The sequence below is a fragment of the Mustela erminea genome, chromosome 4 (genome assembly GCF_009829155.1).
Source record: "Mustela erminea isolate mMusErm1 chromosome 4, mMusErm1.Pri, whole genome shotgun sequence".
Classification (NCBI taxonomy): domain Eukaryota; kingdom Metazoa; phylum Chordata; class Mammalia; order Carnivora; family Mustelidae; genus Mustela; species Mustela erminea.
The window spans coordinates 131,525,550-131,542,747 of record NC_045617.1 but is presented as its reverse complement, the minus strand read 5'-3'; the positions used below and the strand labels follow the sequence as shown (position 1 = coordinate 131,542,747).

General features: G+C 39.9%; 1 protein-coding gene across 19 annotated transcripts in view; it reads left to right on the top strand.

Annotated features, from left to right (window-relative positions):
• CAGE1 (cancer antigen 1) overlaps window positions 1-17,198 on the top strand; it is a 47,142-nt gene that overhangs the window by 22,464 nt on the left and 7,480 nt on the right. For 8 of the 19 annotated variants that reach the window (XM_032341034.1, XM_032341041.1, XM_032341037.1 and 5 more), the window contains 3 exons: window positions 1,991-2,071; window positions 9,511-9,615; window positions 10,426-10,496. In XM_032341034.1, the coding sequence (XP_032196925.1) occupies window positions 1,991-2,071; window positions 9,511-9,615; window positions 10,426-10,496 (257 nt within the window). Of the gene's footprint in view, window positions 1-1,990; window positions 2,072-2,298; window positions 2,419-9,510; window positions 9,616-10,425; window positions 10,497-17,198 lie in introns of those variants that run through there. The other 11 variants (XR_004285204.1, XM_032341044.1, XM_032341046.1 and 8 more) reach the window with 7 other exon arrangements.

The window sequence follows — 17,198 nt, the reverse complement described above, 5'->3', positions numbered from 1 at the left end:
GGGTTGTGAGATTGAGACCCATGTCAGGCTTCTTGCTCAGCTTCCGGGTCTGCTTGAGATTCTCCCTCTCCCTCTGCCCCTCCCGCTCATATTCTCTCTCTCTGTGTGTCTCTCTCTCTCTCTCTCTAAAATAAAAGGCAATAGCAGGATGTTAACTTACACCAGTTTTAATGTGAGAGGAATACAGAAGTGGCAAGTTTATCAGCTAATGGAATAAAAACATTGTGAAATATGGGATCTTTGATTGTAGAAACAAATTCAGTCCAGTGTTATGAGGAAATTATTTCTCTGAACTGAAGTGGATAGAAAATTTGTTATGGGTACCCTGGGGAGTCTCTTTGTCTCCTAGCTAACCTGAGGAAGGAACAACAGGTACACAGAGAAATTATTGTCCTCCATTTCTTAAACCAACCTTCAAAAATAAGCCCCATTGAGGGTTGGAGCAGGATGTTAACAGAAACACAATTTCAGATATTTGTGTTGTTTTGATAAATTCACTGAAATATTGCCAGGCGAAATGATGTAGTGTCTGTAATTTGACTCCGTGAAGGGGGATTGGAGGGAAGAGGGCATGGTCGGGGGTATAAATGATACAAAATTGTCCACTAGCCATCAGTAGTTGAAGCTGGGTGATAATTACATGGAGGTTCATTCCATTTTTTTTCTGTGTTTTTTTTAAATATTGGAAATTTTGGGGGTGCCTGGGTGGCTCAGTCAGTTAAATGTCCAACTCTTGATTTCAGTTCAGGTTGTGATCTCAGGTTCATGAGATCGAGCCCCAAGCCCTGTGTAGGGCTCCACACTCAGCATGGAGTTTGCTTGTCCCTCTCTCTCTCAAATAAATAAATAAATAAATCTTTAAAAAAATTAAAAAATAAAATAAATATTAGAAATAGTTCATAATAAAAATAATTCTGTGCATCACACTTTACCTTACTGATTTGGGGAGAAATATGAATACTGAATATTAAAATTTATTGTCATTTTCATAAAGGAGCAAATGAACAAATAAGAAATGATTATAAATTACATCTAGGAAAAGTTGGTAGTTTTTTTCCCGCCCTTTAAAGAATTCTGATAGCCTAACTGTAAAAACACCTGAATATTGGGATAAGCTCCCAGAGATCCCAAGCCCACCCTCAGGTTCTGTGATCTGCTAGGACCCAGTGATAGTCACAGCTATGTTTCACCATGAGAAGCTACAGAGCAAAGTCAGCAGAGGGAAAAGGGGCTTGGGGCACAGTCCAGAGGAAGCCAGATTTAAGCTGCCAAGAGCCCCTCCCCAGTGGAGTCACACAAGATGCACTTCATTTTCCCAGCAATAAGCTGTGATAATACATGTGAAATTTTTACCAGGGTCTCATTAGAGACCCAGCACCCAGGGTTTTTACTGGGGGTTGCTCACATAGGCATGTCCCCCTAGCGTGTACCAAACTGGACCTTCCAGAAGGAAAGAGGCATTCAGTATAAACGACACATTCTGCACAGATAGGTTAGGCACAACGCGCCATTCAGATTACAGAAGGATGGGGCACCTGGGTGGCTCAGTGGGTTAAGCCTCTGCCTTCGGCTCAGGTCATGATCCCAGGGTCCTGGGATCGAGCTCCACATCAGGCTCTCTGCTCAGCAGGAAGCCTTCTGCTTCCCTCTCTCTCTGCCTGCTTCTCTGCCTACTTGTGATCTCTGTCTGTTAAAAATAAATAAATAAAATCTTAAAAAAAAAAAAAAAAGATAACAGAAGGATGGCGCTCCTCCTGCAATGCACATTCCCAGATACCAGTCAGGGGGCAGCGTGACGAGCAGGCCTTCCTGAGGGGATCAGTCTCTGATCTGCTGTGTGAAATTTCTTCTGCACAAGAGCTGTAAAAACAGTAGATCTTTGGAGACCAGGAACTAGACAGGGCATGGTTTGATGATTTTATTATCAATGTTATCGAATGTAGTCTTATTTCTTCTCCTTTTGTGAAATATAAAATGCTTTTTTCCATAGTTATTGGAACATAAAGACAAAATCACAGCTTTTAGAGAGCTAATTGCAAAAGAAAAAGCATTTCAAGATCAGGTTTTTGAGGTGAGTTTAACATTTCCCATGTATTGTCTTTAACATGCAAAAATACGATTTCAAATATTTATGTTCTCTTGGTATATTTGTCAAAGTCCTTCTAGCTCCAAGTTCTACATTTCTATTATTCTAGCCACTGAAGAGCTCTTTGATTGTTAAGCTTATAAGTATTTATTATCAAATTTCTCAAGGAATGTGCAAGTATTGGAAGTGAGCACAAATGTATTTAATCTCAGTTTACAGGTTTTGATTCAGATGAAGCCACAAGTGCTGGAGATATACCCGTCTTACTGGGAGCCAAACTGAATAGGTACCACAGTCTGAATGAAGAACGTGATTTCTTGATAAGACCTTTTGTTGATTTGCTGGCATTATTATCCACAGCACCATTTTATTAACAAATTTAAGCCACCACCATTCTTACTATATCAGACTGTTCATTAAAACGGTCACATACTGGCACTGTGGCAGTATCATTCGACCATAAAAATATAGAATTAAAGTTTGCATTTTCAGGTTTTAAAATTTTATATCTTGTTCTACCTGACTCTTGTTTAGACTAAACAGATTTATTTCTTTCCAAATGCAGAAATCAAAAAAAGGGGTGCTGTTTTTCGCAGTGATTGAAACACATTTATGCTACCCCCATTCTTTTTTTTTTTAGTTTATTTATTTATTTATTTATAATCTCTACACCCAACATGGGGCTCTAACTCACAGTCCTCAGATCTAGAATTGCATACTCTTCCGAGTGAGCCAGCCACCACCATTCTTAATTTATCAGTAGCTGTTTATAACAACTATGATTAAGGAGTACTTAGGGTAATAGTTCACTTTAGATGTCGTCTAAAGTTGAAGACATCAGTACAGAAAAGAAATGGTCATTATGTGATTTAATGGAGACGTTAGCTACTGCTGTGGTGGTGATCATTTTGCAGTACAGAGTGCATCAAATCAGCATGCTGGACACCTTAATCTTACACAGTACTCTGTGTCAGTTATATCTCAATAAAGCTGGAAAAAAATAAAGACAGATGGAACAGGAAAAATATGTTATAAGAAAGGAAAAATGTGATCTTGGGGGCTGAGATCCTGGGGGTGGTTCAGTGGGTTAAAGCCTCTGCCTTCGGCTCAGGTCATGATCTCAGGGTCTCGGGATCAAGCCCCACTTCGGGCTCTCTGCTCAGTGGGGAGCCTGTTTCCCCCTCTCTCTGCCTGTCTCTTGCCTACTTGTGATCTCTCTCTCTCTGTCAATAAATAAATAAATAAAATCTTTAAAAAAAATGTGATCTTGGTATCTAGGTAGTTACAGAGTTGCAATCCAACTGGATCTCACATAAGAAAAGGTGATTAATTAATATAACTTATTTTTAATAGCACTTAGAGAAGTCTACCATATTAATAAATTGTTAAAAATTGGCATTCTGCAATAAATTCATAGCATAACCATTCTTCTTTGAGAGAAAAGAAAAAGTCCAATGTGGTGAGCGCTCAAAAGTTTCTCATAATTCACTATTCTTTTAAATTTAACAAGTAATTATTGACTTCTCACAAAAGGCTAAAAATGCTAGTCACTATGGGGGCAGAAAGCCAAATCAAGCATGATCTTTGAGAAACCTGGAAAAGAAGATAAAATACATAAATAACTGTTCAGGAGGGATAAAGGGGAAGTTCCTTAAAAAGTGACACAGTGACCAGTGTCTAACCGGGGCAGTGTTTGTCTAATGAGAAGCTCAGATGAGGAACAGATACTGTCCAAGTGGGGGAGTCATGGGACACCTTACGAAGGCAACTGGACTTTGAAGACTAATAAAATCTGAGCACAGGGAGATGAGAGGAGCGCTCTCAATCAATTCTGTTGCTCATTAGTAGTTTCTGTGCTTTGGGCATAAAAATTAATACAAGTGGACCTTCCTCTTCCCAGCAGTGGGAGGCTGGAATGAGAAAGAGGACACAGCTAGAAGCAGGTCAGACACACTATGTCGTTTCTAGAATGTGCCTCAGGCTACTTGTACAAACTGTCTCTCAGAGAAACCAAATAATTGATGAGGGAGGGAGAGCTCCTCACTGAAAAGGTAAGCTACTAAAAGCAGAAAAGAAAAGGGATCATTTGGGGGCAATTATAATGGCTGCTAAACCTTACATTCAAGACTGAGGGGGAGCTTTATGGTTTTTTGGTTTTTTTTTTTGTTTTTTTTGAGAGAGAGTGTTGGTGGTGTTGGGGAAGCAGAAGGAGAGGGAGAGAGAGAGAGAATTCCAGGCAGACTCCAGATCCTGCACAAAGCCTGATGCAGAGCTCAATGCGAGGTTCAGTCTCACCACCCTGAGTTCATGACCCGAGCCAAAATCAAGAATCGGATGCTTAACCGACTGAGCCAGCCAGGTGCCCCTGAGGGGAGCTTTTAATGAATGGGTCAACCTGACAAGCACCTGAGCTTGTTAATCAATTTCAAGGCGCTAAAGGTGAGCCACGCACACCCCCCTGATGTGACGCAAAAGGACCGGCATAGCAGATCTATGAAGTCTTCTCACCCAAACAGCTGGATCCAAAAGCAGCCTTCTAGACCGAACTACCTTGACCGTGGATAAATATAGATGACACCATGATAACAAATCCAGAGTGGGGAAGATCTGCATCAGTAAACACTTGACATGAGAAAAGAAAGGGAGAGGAAAGGTATAGTTGGTAGAGACAGTGGAGACAATGAACAAATCAACCAAATGCAGTGTGTGATCTGTGTAGGTCCTGATTTGAACAAATCTACTCTAAAAAGGTATTTGTCAGATAGCAGAAAAAGGAACACATTCTGGTATTAGATAATATTTTAATATCATTATTAATTTTAATATTGATATCATTGTGCTTTTAGTTTTTTAAGTTTTATTTATATAATATCATAATACCCAATGCGGGGCTCAAACTCACAGCCCTGAAATCAAGAACTATATACTTCTCTGACTGACCCAGCCAGGCACCCAAGTATCATTGTGTTTTTAAAATCCTTTATGTGTTACATACAGAAAAGTATTTATGAGTGAATTAATAGAATATTTAATTTTGCTTTATTTTTTTCTCCTAATTTAAATTCAACTAATTAACATATAATGTATTACGAGTTTCAGAGGTAGAGTTCAGTGATTCATGATTCTTTTTTTTTTTTAAAGCTTGGGTATAAGTGAAGAGGGTAACAGCCAGTACAGCTTCTTAGTTCTGGTTTTTTTGTTTTGTTTTGTTTTTAAGATTCACTTGTCAGAGCGAGAGAGAGAGGGAGAGAGCACACAAGCACAAGCAGGGGGAATGGCAGGCAGAGGGAGAAGCAGGCTCCCAGCCAAGCAGGGAGCTCAATGGAAGATTTGATCCCAAGACCCTGGGATCACAACCTGAGCCGAAGGCAGACACCCAATTGACTGAGCCACCCAGGCATCCCTCATCATTCTCATATAATACCCAATGTTCATTATATCACATGCCCTCCTTAATATACATCACCCATGATTGAGAGTCTCTTACGATTTTTCTACCTCTCTGATTTCGTCTTGTTTTATTTTTCCCTCCCTTCCCCTATGATCTTCTGCACATATAAGTGAAACCACGTGATAATTGTCTTTCTCTGATTGACTTATTTTGCTTAGCATAATACCCCCTCGTTCCACCCACAGTGTTGCAAAAATGGCAAGATTTTATTTTTTTTTTTGATGGATGAGTATTCCATTGTAAATGTATACCACATCATCTTTATTCATTCATCTGTCAGTGGACATCTGAGCTCTTTCCATAGTTTGGCTATTGTGGACATTGCTGCTATAAACACTGGGGTGCATGTCCCCCTTCAGTTCACTACATACACATCTTTAGGGTAAATACCCATTAGTGCAGTTGCTGGCTCATAGTGTAGCTCTGTTTCAACTTTTTGAAGAACCTCCTTATTGATTTCCAGAGTGGCTGCACCAGCTTGCATTCTCACCAACAGGGAGGAAGGCTCCCCTTTCTCCACATCCTCGCCAGCATCTGTCTTTTCCTGACTTGTTCATTTCAGCCATTCTGACAGGTGTGAGGTGGTATCTCATTGTGGTTTTGATTTGTATTTCCCTGATGCCAAGTGATGCGGAACATTTTTTCATGTGTCTGTTGGCCATTTGTAGGTCTTCTTTGAAGAAATGTCTGGTCATATCTTCTGTCCATTTCGTGATTGGGCTATTTGTTCTTTGGGTGTTGAGTTTGGTAAGTTCTTTATAGATTTTAGATACTAGCCATTTATCCGATGTCATTTGCTAGTATCTTCTCCTATAGAATGGGTAGGTTTGCTTTTAAATACTCCAGGGAAATGAAAGGATGGCAGAATTGGGGAGGCAGGAGGTTGGAGACAGATGAAAAGACGATGGAAAAATATTGATAATTGTTGATGTTAAGTGATGGACACACAGTGCTTCATTATTTGCTCTACTTTTGTATGTGTTTGGAATTTTCTGAAGTGAAGAGTTTTTGAAATGCAGAAGCGTGCTCCAGAAGGCTCACTTCTCATTCTCTAAGGAGCTCTAGGCCAGCGAGACGTGGTCTGCTGGAGCGAAATTTGATGGCTTATGTGTCCTTTACTATTGTCATGTGCTTATCTTGTGGCCCTTCTGACCCCTTGCTTTTGGTTCTTCACAATTCTGAACTTCCTGTTCCTTTCACCTCCTGACCTCCTCCAGCTTGAGACAGAGTCTTTGAGCCCAGCTTCACCTACTGCTGGGCTCTAATAACACCGCAGGTATCTAACTGTCAGGGACAAAAATGTCTCCTGATCCTAGGAGCCTTGGATAAAGTACACCAAAGTCAGGGATTTGGTCAGAGTGAACAGATGAGAGTCTAGTTAATAGTGCTGTGGTTTAGGGTTCAGGTTAGACTAATAATAATGATTCCTCAAGGTCCTCCTAAAGCCCATCTTCAGTAAAATAGTAATCTTTTTATAAAAACAAAAATTTTTAGGGGCACCTGGGTGGCTTGTCAGTTAAGCATCTGCCTTCAGCTTAGATCGTGATCCCAGGATCCTGGGATGCAGTTCCAGCACTCAGCAGGGAGCCTTCTACTCCCTCTCCCTCTGTAGCTTCCTGGCTTGTATGTACTCTTTCTCCCTCTGTCAAATAAATAAATAAAATCCTGGATCACCTGGGTGGCTCAGTGGGGTAAGCCTCTGCCTTCGGCTCAGGTCATGATCTCAGGTCCTGGGATGGAGCCCCGCATTGGGCTTTCTGCTCAGAAAGAGAGAGATCACAAGTAGGCATAAAGGCAGGCAGAGAGAGAGAGAGAGGAGGAAGCAGGCTCCCTGCTGAGCAGAGAGCCCGATGTGGTACTCGATCCCAGGACCCTGAGATCATGACCTGAGCCGAAGGCAGTGGCTTAACCCACTGAGCCACTCAGGTGCCCTAATCTTTTTTTTTTTTTTAAGTGGGCCAAAAGATTTTAACAGATAGCTCACTAAAATGATACACGGATAGCAAATAAGCACCTGAAGAGAAACTCGCCATCATTGAGATGCACGTTAAAACCACGATGAATACCCCTACATACCTATTACAGTGTCTGTTAAAACACTGACCACGCCAAGAATTGATGAGGATGTGGAGCACCTGATGGGAATGCTGCTGATGGGAATGTAATATGGTACAGCCACTTTGAAGAACATTTTGGCAGTTTCTTAAAAAGATAAATATATACCATCGGTCTACTCTTGGGTATTTACCCAAGAGAAATGAAAGCATATGTTCAGGAACTGTCCAATAATTGTCTGCCTTGGGCTCAGATCATGATCCTGGGGTCCTGGGATCAAGATCCATGTTGAGCTCCCTGCTCAGTGGGAAGTCTGCTTTTCCCTCTCATTCTCCCCCTCCTTACCATTTTCATTTTCTCTCTCTTTCTCTCAAATAAACAAAATATATTTTTTTAAAAAGCGTATGTTCATATGAAGACTTACACATGAAGTTTCTTAGCAGCTTTGGTTATAATAACTGAAAACTGAAAGCAACTCCAATGCTAACCAACAGATGAATAGATAAACCAACTATAGCATGTCCATATAGTGGAATACTACTGAGCAATGAAAAGGGGATGAACTACTGATACACATGCAACATAGATGAATCTCAGAATTGTGTGGAATGACAAGAGCCAGACAACAATAAATACTTTTTGCTTCTATTCCCTAAAATTCTAGAAAAGACAAATCAACAGTGATAGAAAGCAAAATTGGTATTTGCCTGGAGCTCGCAGAGAGGTTGGGAGTTAGGGAAGATAGGCAAGCAGGAGGGAGGAATTACCAAGAGGCAAGAGGAGAGGCAGTGATGGATATGTTTATTATCTTGATTGTGGTGCTGGCTAATCCTGAGATCAAGCCACCCTCTGGGCTCTTTGCTCAACACAGAGTCTACTCATCCCTCTCCCTTTGCTCCTCCCCATGCTCATATGCACGCACGCGCTCGCTCTCTCTGTCAAATAAATAAATAAATAAATAAAATCTTTTTTTAAAAGTAAGAATAAGAAAGTTACTGTTTCTGCTGGAAATTTGTTTTGCCATTGCTTCCCCTAGGGGATTTCACTATAGACACATAAGTATATCTAAAATATTAGAAGATTGATGGCCATTCTTTTTTTAAAAAGATTTCATTTATTTATTTGAAAGAGAGAGATCATAAGTAGGCTGGGGGGGCAGGCTCCCCGCTGAGCAGAGAGCCCAATGCAGGGCTCGATCCCAGGACCCCAAGATCATGACCCGAGCTGAAGGTAGAGTCTTAACCCACTGAGCCACCCTGGTGCCCCTTAACATCAGTATTTAATGGGGACATTTTTGTCATGTTTCTTCTATAATTAAAAATTAAAATAACTGCTAAGGGAACTTGTGAATACCCTTTCTTGATAATCAATCCAAGATGTCACTTTTAGAAATACAATTTTTAATTTTTATTTATTTTTGCAACTAAACATTGGATCTTAGGTCAGAACATGACATATGAACTGAAACGGTTTTTTTTAAGACTTGCTATCATTAATGCAAGTTGAGAATATTTATCAAGCCTGAAAATGCATCCTGAAGCACATCAGCACTTCAGACAGAATCAAACATGTTTATGTATTGGTTATAAATGGAAAGAGGTTAAAAAAAAAAGAAAGAGGGTAGTAGGGTAGTAAAGATTTGGGTTGACATTTGGATTCACTAACAAGTGTTAAATTATTTGCAAAGCTGTTTCATAGTGTTAAACTGGAGAGAATTATAACTAATTACAAAATTATAATTTCTGCTTATCTGTTCTAAATGCAATTTAACTAGAATTAGCATCTATTGATTCACTTACAGCACAACTTGGTTTAAGAGAGTCCTGAAATAAAGATTAGGTCACTGTTTTCATATATTCTCAGCCTATGGTTTCCATGACAGTTTTTAGGTTAGTATTTTTACTGATGTTTCTCCTAGATTGCAAAATTGGGAAATCTTCTAGAATCAAAAGAAGACCATTGCAGCAGACTCACTGAAGAAAATGACAAATATAAAAGACATTTAGGCAACTTAATAAATAAGGTACAAATTTTCTTATAGAAATCTTGGTCTTTAAAAACTATGCCGGCTCAGTTGGTTAAGTGTCTGCCTTTAAGCTCAGGTCATGATCCCAGGATCCTGGGATCAAGTCCTACATCAGGATTCTGCAGGGAGCCTCCTTCTCCCTCTGCCTCTCCCTCTCTCTGTCTCTCATAAATGAGAGACATTCATGAATGAATCAATGAATGAATGAAGTCTTTTAAAAATAATAAAATTAAAAAACTATGCCAAATACTAAAATAATAGAATTTTGGTGCTGCAAAGCATCTGAGGAGTGATGGAAATATTTATATTGATTCCTTTTACTTCTTAATGACATTATAAAACCCTCTCATTAGCTTTTTTAGCTGACAACCTAGCAAAGAACATTCTGTGTATCTTTACCTCTGCCATCAGCAATTTCAAGTCTTAGTATTGCGATTTCATTTTGAGGGTAATTATAAATTTTGCCAACTTAACATTCTAGTTTACCTCCTAAAAGCTGCATTAACTTTAACCAAACAGGCTCTGACCCTTAGTGGATACATCCACTGCTTGTAAGGAAGACAATTGGATTATAGTTGACTCAACAGTTGTCCGCTTTCTGACACTTCACTCCCTCATGATGAGTAGGCACTTTATAATTCTATTTCTATTCACAGTTCTTGATTTCAGAACTATAGGAAAGTTGTTTTGCCTACTGTAAAACTACTGGTGGGAGTCACATAATTGAATGTCAGTATGTAGAGATTTTTTTAAAGCCCAAAGTAAAAACTCTATGTCAGAGAATAATTTTTAGCTTCTTTTCTCAAGGTTACATCCTACGAAGAAATCATCGAATGTGCTGACCAAAGGCTCACGATATTCCACTTCCAGATTGCACAGTAAGTTGACAAAGCATAGTTTTTAATTTTGTAAACATGTACTCATATTGGGTCTGCTCTCTGGCTTGCCAAGTTTCTGTTCTCAAACTCCTAGGAGGAGGAAAAATGTACAGTTTTTGTACATTAAGACCATTTCTTCAGTGAAATAGTATGCGTAACATCTGACTGCTTGAATCACTGGATTTTCATCTTTCTTTCTCAGAGCTCCCTTTGATTTCAGGGAGGTGGGAGGTGACGGACTTAGTGAGAGATATCCAAAAATTTCAGAAGCTATTCCCTGGTATTCAAGTAAAATAACCTTGCAATGCTTAGACTTTATCCACAAAAAGTTTCTGAATGCACACTGAATGAAACATGCATGTACATTGATCAAGAACAATTAAACTCTCACTAGAATGGGATTCAGCTTGAACGTACTCCAAAATTTGTGTTTTTAAATTCTGCATATTTTTTCACTCATTTCTTATTCTCATTTCTCATAAGCTGTTTCCTCATCCTTCCCACAATTTCATTTAGACTGCTAGCTATCACTAGAGCTTAAGCAAAAGGTCTAATCTTAGATAGGAAGATACCCCAAATATGAAATTTCTACATGGCTAACTCACATTTGAGAAGATATAACATCTCCACTGTGGCTGAAAGCAAGGCAAAATGCAATGAGAAAAGCAGGCAGAAACCGTATCCTGAAGATATGGCAGGGAGCCTGCTTCCCTTCCTCTCTCTGCCTGCCTCTGCCTACTTGTGATCTCTGTCAAATAAAATAAATAAATCTTTTTTTAAAAATTTTTTTAAATTTTATTTATTTATTTGACAGAGAGAGAAATCACAAGCAGGCAGAGAGGCAGGCAGAGAGTGAGCGGGGGAAGCAGGCTCCCTGCTGAGCAGAGAGCCCAATGCGGGACTCTATCCCAGGACTCTGAGATCATGACCTGAGCCGAAGGCAGTGGCTTAACCCACTGAGCCACCCAGGCACCCCTAAAATAAATAAATCTTTAAAAAAAAAAAAAAAAAAGAGGGCTCTGTGATGAGCACTGGGTGTTATATGTAAGTGATGAATCACTAAATTCTACTCACCTGGGTCTGTCTTTGGCTCAGATCATGATCCCACCATCCTGGGATCAAGCCCCACATCAGGCTCCCTTCTCTGCAGAAAGCCTGTTCTCCGTCTCCCACTCCCCCTGCTTGTGTTCCCTCTTGCTGTGTCTCTCTCTGTTAAAAAAAATTTTTTTCAAATCCTTAAAGAAAAAAGAAAAACAATGTAATCTTAACATTAAAACAGATAAGGACAGCCAGAGAAATAAATGATAAGCTAATTTCATCATAAATATAGATGCAAAAATTCTAAACAAAAATCATAAATAAACTGAATCCGGCAATGAAAAGAAAAACCGACAGTGCATCCTGAGCAAATTGAATTTATCGCAACAAATCTTTCAGCATTAGAAAGTCTATTAATAAAATCCACCGCATTAACTGATTAAAGGAGAAAATATCATTTCAATACATTCAGGAATTCTACAGCAGTATACAATAAGAATTTTTTTTTTTTTAGAACTCATAACAAAAATACAAGAAAGGAAATCTTCTACTTTTTGATAAAAAGTTACATTCCCATCCCTCCATCCAAAAAAAAACCAAAGCCAATATAATAATCAATTGATACACTCCCAAGTATTTCATCTAAAAATCAGCAACAAGATAAACCCATAGCTGTTGCCAATTTTATTTAGCGATATGCTAGCAGTCCTCACCAGTGCTATAAGAAGAGAGAAAAAAAAAATCCTAAAGGTTGGTATGAAAGTAACAAAACTCATTATTTTCCAATGATATAATCGCCTGCAAAGAAAGCCCGAAACAATCTACAGATAAATTACCGATATTTATAAATGACGTTAGCAAAATTGACAACTACAAGAAAAACTTCCAAAGTCAATTGAATTTTTGTACATGAGCAACATGTTGTAAATGAGTCCAATTTTTAAAACTCTCTTTATAATAGCAAACAAAAGTTCCCTACAAAAAAATATGCATGAACTTTGGGAAGAAACTTTCATCCTTATTGGAAGATTAAAGAATAAGTTAGTGGGACACAGTATAATACCCATGGAGTAATAGGTAGAGGGTTATTTAAAAAAAAGTCTGTTCATTTCCTCTCCTGGCCTCCCATATTCTCCAGCCATGCTACCTTGTTATTCTAGGTGATCTTCCATTTTTATCGTCTGCCCATCGTGGTCCATCGTGGACCATCGTAGTCTATAGGCTTTGAAGGCATTTGTCAGTGTCCTTTACATTAATGTATTCACTATTTATCATCCAGAGTACCCACTGCATCCTTGAAGCATACTTCCAAGGCCCTGCATGTCTCTTATAGACAACACTGCATTCACAGATAAAAGTTCCTGCCCTTTCACAGCACCTGTGGTTTCTAGCCATGTGAAGTCCCTAGAAATGTTTTTCTGTGCAAAACCAAATCAGAAGTCATAGAAAATTCCAGAGTGTAAATCCATAACCTTTCTTCCTAATTCCATTATAGTCTAAACACAGTGTGATCAATAATATTTTCTTGGCTTGAACATGCTTTTAAAAATCCATAGGTTTTTTTAAATGCCCATCACCCAGTTAAAAATCCATGGGTGGCTCAGTCAGTTAAGCATCCGACTCTCGGTTTTGGCTCAGGTCATGATCTCAGGGTGATGTTATGGAGCCCTGAGTCCGGTTCCGCGCTCAGCATAGAGTCTGGTTGAGATTCTCTCTCTCCCTCTCCCACTGCCCCTCCCCTCCAAGTAAATAAATAAATAAAATCTTTTTAAAAATCCGTGGTTTATATATCTTGATCACAGAGAATAAAGTGAACAACTGTTAACCTTTAAGACTTGTAACCCCAACAAAATAGCCACATTCATATATGTACATATTAAAAGAGCATTGACACTGCTCTAGAATCACAATTCCATTGTATTTCTTTGACTTCTTTTTTCTTTTATTAATGAGAAAATGTTGGCATGAGAAAAAGAAGAGGTAAAAGTAAATGGCAGAACAGTAATCACGGCAGAGAAAAAATGGCTCCTACAAGATAAAAACATCCTGATCCCTAAACCTGTGAACGCTACCTTATATGGGCAAAAATGGGGGGGGTCAGCTCTATGTGAAGTAATCCAGTTAATATAGGACAACACATGAAAAATTAAAAAGGAAAAAACATGTGATCATCGGACAGAAAAAACATTTCACAAGAGCCACTCCTGATACAAACACCAAACGAACTAAGAACAGAAGGGAACTCATTCAATACGATGAAGAGAGTCCATAGAAAAAAATACCATTAAAGTCCTACATGAGGATGAGAGACTGAATACTTTTTCAAGCTCAGAAATGATTTCTATTCATATTGTACTTAGAAGTTCTGCCCAATGCAACCGGAAGGAAATAAAAGGCATTCAAGTTAAAAATGAGCAAGTAAATGAATTTAATAATAATTTTTTTTAAGATTTTATGTATTTATTTGACAAGCATAGATTACAAGTAGGCAGAGAGACAGGAGGAAGCAGGCTCCCTGCTGAGCAGAGAGCCCGATGTGGGGCTCGATCCCAGGACCCTGAGATCATGACCTGAGCGAAGGCAGAGGCTTTAACCCACTGAGCCACCCAGGCACCCCTGAATTTTTTTTTTTTTAGAGTTTATTTATTTATTTGATAGAGAGAGAGAGATGGTGAGAGAGGGAACACAAGCAGGGAGAGTGGGAGAGGGAGAAGCAGGCTTCCTGTAGAGCAGGGAGCCAGATGCAGGGCTTGATCGCAGGATCATGGCCTGAGCTGAAGGCAGACACTTAGTGACTGAGCCACACAGGCGCCCATGAATTTGTGGTGTTGTTTTTTTTTTAATTTTTATTTACTTATTTTAATTTCTTTTCAGTGTTCCAGAATTCATTGTTTATGCATCACACTCAGTGCTGCATGAAATATGTGCCCTCCATAATACCCACCATCAGGCTCACCCAACCCCCCACCTCCCGCCCCTCCAAAACCCTCATGAATTTGTTTTTTAAATGACCTGATAATCTGTGTAGAAAATCTGATGAAATCTACAAAAAAGACTATTTTTTAATTTTTTATTTATTTTTATTATTTATTTGACAGAGAGATCACCAGTAGGCAGAGAGGCAGGCAGAGAGAGAGAGAAACAGGTTCACTGCTGAGCGGAGAGCCTGATGCAGGACTCAATCCCAGAACCCTGAGATCACGACCTGAGCTCAAGGCAGAAGCTTAACCCACTGAGCCACCCAGGCACCCCTACCTACAAAAAAGACTATTAAGAGATTAACAAAGTTGCAGAACATGAGATCAATAGTATTTCTATATACTAGCAATGGGCAATCAGAAATCTAAATTAAAAAAATAAAAGTATTTCTAAAAGCACTGAAAATATGAATTACACAGGGATAAATCTGACAAAAAATGTGAAAGACTATACAAAGTATAAAACACTGTAGAGAGAGGATAAAGAAGACTGAGCTAAATGAAGAGATACGCCTTTTCATGGCTCTTCAGAATCGTTCTTGTGAAGCCTTCATTTCTCCTCACGCTGATCTACAGATTCAATGGAATCTCAATAAAAATTCAGCAGGCTTTCAAAATAGAAATTGACGAGCTGATTCTGAAATTCATATGGAAATTCAAAGGACCATAGAATGGTCAAAAGAACTCTGAGAAAGAAGGACAAAATGATAGATTCAAGATGTTTGGAAACAGAGGGCCTATTTAAGATTGTCATCTCCTCCTGGATTGGACAATGTCTCCTCTCTAACCTTGGAAAACAAAAGCCTGATATCTCTGGACAGTAATGCAGAAGCTTCAAAATGCCACCATGCATGTCTTATCCTGAGACATATGCTTTGTTTTGCCCATATAATGCTTGTTTTTGAAATATTGCCAATATTTAAAAAGGAAGATTTCCAGGGTGTCTGGGTGGCTCAGTGGGTTAAGCCTCTGTCTTCGGCTCAGGTCATGATCCCAGGGTCCTGGGGTCGAGCCCCGCATTGGGCTCTCTGCTCCGTGGGGAGCCTGCTTCCTCCTCTCTCTCTGCCTACTTGTGATCTCTCTCTCTCTCTCTCTCTCTGTCTCTCTCTCTCTCTCTCTCTCGCTGTCAAATAAATAAATAATCTTTAAAAAAAAAAGGAAGATTTCCTATAAAAAATTTCAATTTCCATCTCCTCTTTAAAAGTAAGATCTGCCATTGTTGCTGTAACATTCCCACTAGGCAATATCAGGCAAGAGGCAAGGAGCAACTTTGTCCTTCAGGCAGATAATAGGTGTGGTGTCTCTCCCCATCATATGGGAGCCCCCAAACATGGGGTGACCTGATATGTCGGAAGCTGGGGCTCTCAGGCCGTGAAGGAATTCACTGGTGGCAGAACAAAGGAGACAGGAGTTTATTCAGTAGATCCAACTGAATACACTGCAGAGAAGCAATAGGCAGGTCATCAAAGCAGAGCCTGCCTGCCATGAGATAGTGGGTGGGAGCCGTATTTAAAGGAAAAAGGAACGAGCTATGGGACATTTGGAATTTTCCCTTTTGGGGTAACTGTGTTTGGTTGTAAGTAGCCCATTGGTTAGTGAGGGCTTATGGATATTTCGAGGTGAGTTGCCTCTTAGGCTTGTCTGTATTCATTTCAGGGGTTGGGGTCGCCTCGGGCCCTTTTGCCTTGACCAATTTTCTGTTGCTCAAACCTGTTGTCTAGAAGAGGCCTCTACAATAGGGGATATGCTCTCTGGGTTGCCCCAATCCTCCCTTAGCTGGCTGCTCTCATTTCACATACTTGCCTGACTCTTCCATACGCATTTGCATTTGCGGTTATGACTTCAGCAAGAGAATTTCCTATCTCTGTGGTAGGCTGAGTAATGGCTTCCCAAAGAAAGCCACACTCCCTGGGACTTGTGAATGTGCCCTTATCTGGCAAAAGGGACTTTGCAGACATGATTAAATGATGGATCTTGAGATGATAAGATTATCCTGGATTATAAGGGGAGCCCTAAAGACAGTCACAGTTGTTGTTATAAGAGGGAAGCAGAGAGAAATTTGATGGAGGAAGGAAGGCAGGATGACCAAGCAAGCAAGCAGACAGGCCGAAAAGGCAATGTGCTGACGGGCCAGGAACCACGGAATTAGGACAGCAGCCAGACATGATGGAAAAGGCAAGGCCAAGAATACAGCTTCGGAGCCTCTGGAGGGAGCACGTCCTTGCTGACACCCTGATTTTAGCCCAGCGCATCTGATTTCAGACTTCTGACCTCCCGAATAAATGTGCTTTGTTCCAAGTCACCAGGGTTGTAGAAATCTGTTCAGCAGCCGCAGGAAAGTGATAAACTGTCCCTGGCTGGGAAAGCGAGTTTGGGAAGAGACTATTTTAATTAATTTGCCCTCCTAGAGGCAAGAAGGGAACCTGCTAGTATCGCTCTTATTGGAAGGCATTAAAGTAGAACACAAGTAAATTTCCGACAGGCCCCCGAGTGCTGTGATCCTTCCTATGACACTGTTACGTATTTCCCCACGTTCAAGCAGTTCACAATTCAGGGGCTGTGCTTTTAACATGTTACCCCCAGGATTATGTTGGCAGGGATCAGTTCTCTACCCACAGTGTGTATAAATGAATAGGATATCGAACTGTCACTTCGTGGGTTTCCCACGGTCTGCTTTCCCTCCTCA